The sequence below is a fragment of the Strongylocentrotus purpuratus genome, unplaced genomic scaffold (assembly GCF_000002235.5).
Source record: "Strongylocentrotus purpuratus isolate Spur 01 unplaced genomic scaffold, Spur_5.0 spur5_scaffold_15, whole genome shotgun sequence".
Classification (NCBI taxonomy): Eukaryota; Metazoa; Echinodermata; class Echinoidea; order Camarodonta; family Strongylocentrotidae; genus Strongylocentrotus; species Strongylocentrotus purpuratus.
Window position 1 is genome coordinate 17417468 of NW_022145600.1, and position 9723 is coordinate 17427190.

The window sequence follows — 9723 nt, forward strand, 5'->3', positions numbered from 1 at the left end:
TTAAAATATCACACAAAATACACGATTGTTATGATCATTGTTCATTTTATTTGATGGCATTCATCAATTATAGATATATTTGCAGCTTGGAATATACACGTATAGCAGAGAAGAATTAAACTTTAACAGGATACCATATGAAAGCTTATACTAACTACGCCATTTCAATTGAGGTCCTAAGAATAAATTGAAAATTAAGATTAATCGTCAATTTCAAAGATATTTTATTCAATTGATATAATATAGTAAGACCCCAATACATTTTTTCCTCAAAACCTATAACATAGACAAATAAAAGCTACTTTAAATACTCTTAAACAGCGGACTTTTAGATAGAGTTCTATGTAGAGAGTTCTATGTATATAGTTCGATTTGTTTCATAACTTTCTTATATTCAGTCGGTTTTAGCTCAAACTTTTAATGACATTATTCACTCATTTTTCAGCTTCTATTAATACACACTAAATATATCAGGATGAACTTCCCCTTTAAGAGATCGATACGCTGAGTATTACAAGAGTCCATGTAAGCACCGATGGTTCTTAGACTGAGGGTCATGTAGAATATGAAACGGGTGCAGTGATCATGTATGCGTCAAAAACATCTTTGAAACCTTTAAATTGTATGTACAGTTGCATTGTACTCGGGGTTGCTACATGATTTTAAAAAAGTGACCCCCCCTTCCAATCTAAAGAAAAGATAGTCCAAGATAGTTCATCCTCTCGATCCCCCCCTCCCCATCCACCTCTATATTAATACAATATAAAAACAATTCTTTTTAAATTATAATCACACAAAAGGAAATTAGATACATATGAATACAAATTTAGGTTTTGATGGAGTTATTCAACAGCTTTTATAAGAAGACGAATATATTTATTCGATAGTGAAATAATATATAAGATAAATTAATTTAAAGTATATATATATATATATATATATATATATATATATATATATATATATATATATATAGCTTACCTAGAAAATACGGGACTAAAACGAAACCAAACCTTACAGTAAACATACAGAAGCAATAACATATACATGGGAGATTTCATTAGAAAGGATTTCAATTTTCATATACACATACCGTCTCAAATAACCCAACAATATGCTGTCTTTATTTCTCACAGTCTTTATCACCAATGAAAAACGACACTAAGAAGGACACTGACGATGATGACGAACGACGTGATGGTCGACACGGATGCAGAACACGGAAAGTCGATATCTACACTCGCCTCATCGACATCGTTGACCTCCAGCACGATCGATGTACATAAGTCAATCGAGAACGAACTGGTGGATCCTAGGAAAGAGAGAAAGAAAAAAAGGGGGTTACTGTTTTAGGGACTCGGAAATGGATAACGTTTGGGAGAGATAGGGGTATTGCTAAGAGAAAAGGAGAGAAAATAAAGAATGTATTGCTTTATATGACCATATAAACACTGTTACATGTCCATAATGGTTTGGATGAATTTTTTAAGGACAAAGATATTTCATTATTTCCTTTAAATTTAGAATTCATATATTGCGTCATTCACCTCCAAAGAAATACCCTATAACAATAACAATAACAATGCTACTACTACTTTACTACTACTCCTCAGGCGCGTACACCGGGGGGGGGGGGGGGAGGGTTTGGGGGGTTAAACCCCCCCTTTGGTATTTTTTTTGGTGTAAACCCCCCCCCCCCCATAACCCCCCTAAACCCCCCCCCCCCTTGGATTTTTTTTTTTTGACCTAAAAAAGCTGACCTTACCCCCCCCCCAACATAGCAAAATGTCAAATTTCCAAATTTCGAGACCAAAAAAAAAAAAGTGTCCTCTTAACCCCCCCCCCCCCCCCCCGCTTATTCAGCGGCTGGCTGAGTCGTTGCAAAATTTTCGGCCCGATTTATAAATGTTAAACCCCCCCCCCCTTGAAAAAATCCTGCGTACGCGCCTGCTACTCCTACTATAGTAGAAGTAAAAGACATCGGTATATTTACCTCCAGAAATAATGTATGACGATCCCATCTCTAAAGAATCGATCCCGCATGAGTTGCCGGGAGTTTGAATGTCGAGAATCCTATTGATACGAATGGTTAGGATTTCATTATGATATACTTCTTGGACCCGTACGTTGTATTGCAGATCTTCGTTCAGTGAACGGTTGCCGAGAATATTCACAACCGTTCCTTTGATAGCTGTAAGTATGTATTTGAAGAAAAAAAAAGAAAGAAATTAGATTCAGAATTACCAAGTTCTGGGAAAGGACAAGTTGCGTGGGTACCCCCATGGGAAATAGATAGACAAAATGATGGAGGGAAGAAAAGAGCAGAACGAGAATGTGAAAAGAAGGTATGATAGGTCCCACCCCCATCTTACACTCAATTTTCTTAAACGGTGCCACTGGGGCATGATAATTCGTTTTACATTTACCCCGTATAGTAAGATAGTAATGCCTGGATTACATTTGCCCCGTACGATAAATTAGTCTACGATTTTTCGTGGACATCGTAGGAGGCTACGGGCTACGATGTTTGTGTTTACATTATCTACGAGCATCGTGCCATTTATTGTATTGGCCCTCGGGGGCAGGCCGGTGCAAATCCGTACAGAGGCTGCTCGGAGATTGTACGGAAATCGTGCAATTTGCATGCAGTAGCCGTGCAGTCTCCGCAGCCTCCGCACGGGAATCATACGGAGCCCGTGCAGCTTCCGTGCAAAGGTTGCGCGGAGAAGGCGCGGTGACCGTACAGCAACCTTGCGATAGCTGTTCAATTGCCGTGCGAATGCCCCATGAGTCTACAATCTCCGTACGATTTCCTTTGCCCCCCATGTTCACCGAAAAATCGTATGTTTACTGCACAATCAGTGCGAGGCCTCCGGGCGATGCCCGTGCTGGGATTGTGCAATGGCCTACGACATGTATACGGGCTACGGGCTTACGATTTTTTCAAATTTGTTTAACTTCTCGCGAAACAAAATCGTAAAGGCTGCGGAGCCCGTGAATCCGTACGAAAATCTCACGGCCGCCTCCTGCCACCGCACAGAGGCCGCACGGAAAAGGGGATACGAGCAGGATACGGGCTCCGTAGCCTAATCGCAGGCAAAATGTTAGCAAGGCATAAGCTGCACCCCACGATGCACAGGGTTATTAAAATTGTCTTAGGTTGATTTTCTGAACGTTTTGGAGACTGTGTCAATTATCAATGCAACATCTTTCTCGCCCATAATATTGTACTGGCGGTTTGGGGTGGGGCACCTGCAATCTGTTCCCCCCCCCCCCCTGAACATCGACGAAGCCTCTTAAAACGTGCCCACTCTCTTTTTAGATTCTTGATTTTTTTTTTTTTTTTTTTGGATACGAAATTGTAAGATTACCAAAGCTTGAAGAGCAGAAAGTTGGTTCTTCGTCGCAAAGACATCTCGATGTTGGGGCCATTGTGTTTCTAGACAGAAATAACAAAGTCATAGTTTTAAAGACATATTATGTGAGACACACACATATTATGTGAGACACGCTAACGATTTTTCAAATTTGTATAAATTCCCGCGAAACAAAATCGTAGAGGTCGCGGAGCCCGTGAATCTGTACGAATATCTCACGGCCGCCTCCTGTCTTCGCACGGAGACCGCACGGAAAAGGGGATACTGGCAGGATACGGGATCCGTAGACTAATCGAAAGCAAAATGTAATCCAGGCATTGATTATGTATGTTGAATACAGGAACAGCCTCTTCATAATGCCTAGGTCACATATACACCAGGCCCCGTACACATATACACCGGGCCCGTACGAATCATCCCTTCCCGGCGGCTTGCCGTGGATTTTAGAGACCGTACGGGACCCTTCCGATTTTCATTTCTACGGCATGAGTGGTCACAATATTCTGCAGCGCCCGGGAAGTGCCCGGTGAAAACTGGTCGAGTAAAAATGCATAGCGCCCGTAAGGGCACCCCTCAAGAAGGTCACCATACCTAGAACTGATGGGTTGGGGATAGTGAGCACATTTTTCTTTTTGTGGCCCTCGAAAATTAACGTGTTTTTACACGTTTTTTTTTCTTCAAGGGGGTGGGGGGGGGGGGGCGTGTTGCTTTTTAAAGGTTCTGCAACTAGGTTATTTCAATAGTTCACAGATGTTCTATATGACTTATTTGAAGTTTACTTTCGTAAGCATATGTCATGTTCAGGAAGAACAGCTATAGCAGGGAATACATTGAGATCAAGTACATTTTTTAAGACCTGTATAATGTTAACTACCAGGTAAATGAGTACTTTCAATGCAGATAGCTCGATTATGGCAAGTTCGTGTATAGCATGCAATAAATGAATTACATTTTAATTGCTAGTTTCGAGTTAAATGGCAAAGATTGTTTTTTTGCACACAGTAGCTTTACGCGCAAGCAGTGTTAGGTATTTGCGCTTGAATATTAAATTAACCGTATGGATAAAACAAAAATGGATAAACGATGGATTCAAGTAAAGGCAATATTATTATATCATATTACGTCGCAGTTGTCATCAAAGATGTAAGGGTCGTCGTCGGCGATGACGGGTTGGTCGTCGACGTGGTGGTTGTCGTCGTTGGTTCGGGGGTTGTAGTAGGCGATAAGGGGACCGTTGTTACATGTGGTGTGGTTGTCGTCGGCGACTCTGAACATGGAATACCCACATTACTCAAGGCACTGATACCATCGTACCTCAAGACAGATTGGCAATACGTTATCGCATATGATGTGCTGTAGATAACTATAAGAAGAAAGTCACAGAGAAATTAAGGCGATCGTCAACATGAAAGAGGGGGAAATCAATGCAAAACTGTGAAAAGGAGAAAAGAAGATAAAGAGATCGAGAAGAATGAAAAAGGAGAAAAGAAGATAAAGAGATCAAGAAGAATGAAAAAGGAGAAAAGAAGATAAAGAGATCGAGAAGAATGAAAGAAGAGAAAAGCGAAACGCGAAAAGGAAGAAAGAAAGGAAGAGAATGAGAGAGAGAGAGCATGGGCGGGGGTACGCTTGACACTCATATTAGATGTTTATGAAAAACATAGTCACGTGCCCTGCTGCCATCACTTGGATTCAAGTACTATTTTAATGGAAACTGTAATAAGTAGGGGTAAGCACATTCAAACATGTCTCACAACGGCGATAGCAATCAAAATAACTACTTGATATAACTTGGCGCTATGTCAGGACCTACCTCCTGAAATAAGGTACGTCACGCCCTCCGTCAAGTAATCGATCCCACACGCACCAGAGGTGCTTGGAGTCGTGATGTCAATGGTCGTACTCACATGAATGGCATCAGACGAATCATGATACACTTCGAGTACCCGCACACTGTAGACAATTTCGTCAATTTCTCCGTATGACGTTTGGTTGCCTTCGATTTTCTTAACGGTCCCTTTAATACCTATAGATAAATGAATACGGCAAAAGTGTAGAAAATGGAACATATTAATATAACTTCATCATTTCTTATAATCTCTAAATAGCCTTATCCTTTCCCAGATTGGGAATCTTCTTATATGTGCAATGACATTGACGCAATTTAAAAACATTTTCAGTAGAAAATTGAAATGGATGAAATTGTGGGTAAATTTTGCTAACTGTTAAAATGCATACCCACCCCATAATCCTGGGTCCCAGTTTTTGCTGGTAGAGTATGCAGAATATGCAGACAAATACGTGATGTAGGCCTACCTTATCCTCCGTGGCGTAGCTATAATTGGTAAAGTAGGGGCATCCCCCCCCCATCTGATAACAGAGTGAGAGAGAGAAATAGAGAGAGAGAGAGAGATGCGATATAAAATGAATATAATACCCCCTTCCACCCCTACTAGACGACCATGTTTTTCATCCAATCGGTGAGCACGGTGCCCCCCCCCCCCAATTAATGCCCCCTCACGCCACGGCTTGCCCCTCCATTCTAACATACCGAAGTCCGAGGAGCAGAAAGTTGGTTCTTCGTAACAAGAACATGCTGATGTTCCATAAAGAGTGACAGCAAGGAAAATAAAGATGGAGGTGATGGTTGGTGTCGCCATAGTAACTGTATCCTAAATCACAGGAAATTAGTTCGCAATGGTTCCTAGGAAAGGTAAGAAAAGGTAAAGATATCTAGGCGAAAATTCGGGATAACAATCGTGAACTTTAAAGGAAAATCCAACCTTAATAGAAAAGTAGGCCTACTCTAAAAAGATGAAATTCAAAAGAACATCTATGAGAGAAGCAGACTGGTGAAAGTTTGAACAAAATCGGACAAAAATACGAAAATTATGACTTTTTTTCCTTCATTATACTCATTGTTATTTTGAATTGGCTGAATTAGTAATGTCAAAGTGACGTTGTGCCGCTTTCCAATTTGTTTCAACATGTAAAATGACTTGAATGTGAATTTTCAAAATTCATAACTCAAGGGGGCGGGGGCGGGGGAGGGGGTCTTTTCTTTTTTAAACGACCTGTAATAAAATGCTATAGCCATATCTTTTGAGTAGTGCCCCAAAGGAGAAGGCACTTACAATAAAAACAGAAATTTGGAATATGTTTGTACAAGACAAACGGGAGATGGAGTTGTCCATGACCAAATTGCCAATTTGAGATTCCCATAGATTTATTTTGATATTTTTAACTCTCTTATTATTTCGACGACCTGTAATAACATGCCAGTCATAATATTTTTTTAGTAGTGCCCCAAAGGAGATGGCACTTACGAGCAAAACAGAAATTAGGGATATGTTTGTACACGAAAAACGGGAGAGTTGCCCATGACTACGTCACTACCCACTGACGAAATTGCAAATTTGAGATTCCCATAGATTTGTTTTAATATTGTTAACTCTCTTATTATTGGTCCGATTTATTTCACCCTTTCGCCATTCTGTTTATCTGATTTTTCTGCTTTCATACAAAATTATATACTCATTAAAAAGGCTGGATTGCATGTGCTGTAACGACATACTATGTGTCCACACAATGAGGGGACACACGTTTAACTCGGTGCATGCCATTGGATAAAATACGGATTTTAAGGGTATAGGCTATATCTTATCTGTAGAAAATTAAGTGTGTAGTCTGTGTGAGCTAGGGTAGCCTATCTTAATCCACATTCCCTTCCTCAAGTACTAGCTTTCCCATTTCAATTTATCTATTTAATAGAGATATCGACTGCTTTGAGAGGCCTGGCTGTTTTATAGGCTCTCGGGAACTTCCCGAGAGCCTATTAAACAGCCACACCTCGAATTTAAAGAAATCGATATGTCTTTTATATGCCGAATTGAAACAAAAATCTACCAAGAATTCTAACCTTATCCTTTCATCGAGTAAAGATTGGTTAAAACATCACGGAAAATCTGAGAAACTGTCTGTTTAGCTTCGCTGGAAATATGACTGAAAGTTTCAATCATTGGGAATCGCAGACAAAAAGCACTGTATGGTGTCCGCGCTCGCACAAAGACAATTTTAAAACGTAAACCAATGGGGATCTGAGCACAATTTATTTATGCGGCCTGTTAACCGAGGCAACGGGCATCTTTAAAAAGAGTGCCCCACATGCACACGCATCTGATGAACATGTAATAGTGTCGAGGTGTCGTAGCCATAGAGTGGTTGGAAACATTTGAATTTCAAGAGATTATGTGTCATATGACTTTGAATGAACTCTACAGTACGTTGCCTATTTTCATTTAAACAAGTTAGTTTATACATTGCTTATCTCTACCCAGGTTTATAAATGGGTACAGAGTGGGAAGCTCATGCGTGTAAGTAAAATGGCGGCTGGCTAATGGCTCCGTAGCTAGAGACTAAGGGAGAAGCATGAGCCAACTGCCAGTGTTCGGCATTGCAAGTGAATCCATTGGCCATGGTCATAATGGTCTTTGGTTGACCGACACAGTCATGCTCTTGCGACAATAATTTATTCACGGTCTATCTGCATGCTGCACTAACCTTTTAACTTCAGTCCTGTACCAAACACTTTACTGAAATTACAAAATTAAGATTAAAGATAAACTTGAGTTCTGGTAATGATAGACAATACATTCCCACAGAATCCACCAAAACTTATACTGAATGTTCAAGCTTACAAATAAATGACATGTGCCAAACGATTTTGGTCGAACATGTATAGGGGCTGAGATAATCAAGGTAAGTAGGCCCGATTCTATGTGCTTATTACAGATCACTATGAACAAACTTTTCCAAAGAATCAATCTTCTGCAGGATAACAATCCAGAATGAATTGTAGCCATGTTCTCTCAACATACGATGCCCTTAGCCAGAGCTCAAGATTAGCATTAAAAGTTAGGGTTGACTATTAAATACTATTATATACTCTGCAATATCAATTATTTATTTCGGATACATTATACGTGTGGTAATTTACCTCGTCTACAGCTTTGGAGTGCGATTCTGCTTCAACAGTTCAAATTTTTCAAGTCGCCGAACAACGTTAGTGAAGTGATCCTCACAATTATACCGCGATGAGAATATGAGAATAGAAATGAACAGACACACTCTACAAAGTTCAAGTCTAGTTTTCCATGGAAAACTATTGTGATATTTTCCATGGAAAACTAGGTGTATGGAAATACACCTTTCTCTGTACTGCCTGTATAGCAAATACAAGACGACATTGTGTAAACAGCTATGATTTCTGCGTTTGCTCGTCTCTATTGTGATATTTTGTTTGTCATAACATATTCATCATTCGATTGTAGTTTTGCTTCAATAACTCCCGGTTCATGTGTCGTAGTCTTCAATGCAGGCGTGATGCATTTGTCATCTATGCTGTAAATAATTATTTTCTTATACTTTTCCTTAGTATGCTGAACAAATCTAATCATCTGGTTGGTCGAAAATGGAGTCGTGATTTTAGCCATGCCCGCCTACCGGTCAATAGTTTTTTAAAAGATGCCTGTTGCCCCGGGTAACGGGCTGCATAAAAACATTTTGCTGAGATCCCCATTGGTGTACGTGTAAAAAAAAAGAATTTGTGCGAGCGCAGATACAAAGTACAGTGAAGTGTGTGTGAGATTCCCAAATGAACATTCAGGCAACTTTCTAGTGAAGATGTAATTTTTTGTATGCAATTTGTTCTTCCTTCCCTCACTCTCTCTATATCTGTCTCTATGTCTCTCTCTTTCTGTCGAATCATCCCCACTCTCTGTCTTCATTTTCCTTGTCTTTCCATCTCTCTATCCTTCTTCTCCTTCCTTCTTTACCCTTTCAGTATATTCTGGTCATTAGTAAATACCAATGACCGTTCATTAGTAAAATCATGTTTATATAAAACACCATTTAAAAAAAAAATAGAACATCGTCTTATAAAACAAATAATACACATCATTTTGTTCAGGCATTAGTAAAATTACCCACACTCGGTACCTTCGAAACAGTCCAAACACCCTCGGCTATCTCATCGGGCGTGAAGGACTGTTCAAAAGATACCTTGTGTGGGTAATTCTTACTAATATCCTCACTGCTTAGTTGTATACTGATCTGTGTATATTATTATGATTTCTTTTGTACGTTTATAACATGCATATATTATTTTGTCGAATTCAGCAATATGTTTTTGTTTATGTGAATATTGCACTGCTCCAGTTTTGCCTATCTTACCTGTATGCTTTCCCTGATTTTCCGATTTCATATGTAGTTGTGTATACTGCTCTCACGATTTCAACCGTTCTCTCTCTCTCTCTCTCTCTCTCTCTCTCCCTCTCTCTCCATCCCT

The 9723-nt window shown here is 39.7% G+C and overlaps 1 protein-coding gene across 2 annotated transcripts in view; it reads right to left on the bottom strand.

The window, feature by feature from the left end:
• Positions 1-995: 995 nt before the first annotated feature.
• Positions 996-9723, bottom strand: part of LOC105438200 (cell wall protein DAN4-like) — a 29243-nt gene continuing 20515 nt past the window's right edge. Inside the window, exons 6-7 of one of the 2 annotated variants that reach the window (XM_030985716.1) lie at positions 1994-2191; positions 996-1312 (exon numbers count right to left, since the gene is read on the bottom strand). In XM_030985716.1, coding sequence (XP_030841576.1) covers positions 1143-1312; positions 1994-2191 — 368 coding nt within the window. In that variant the 3' untranslated portion in view covers positions 996-1142. The remainder of the gene's footprint in view (positions 1313-1993; positions 2192-9723) is intronic. The other variant, XM_030985715.1, reaches the window with a different exon arrangement.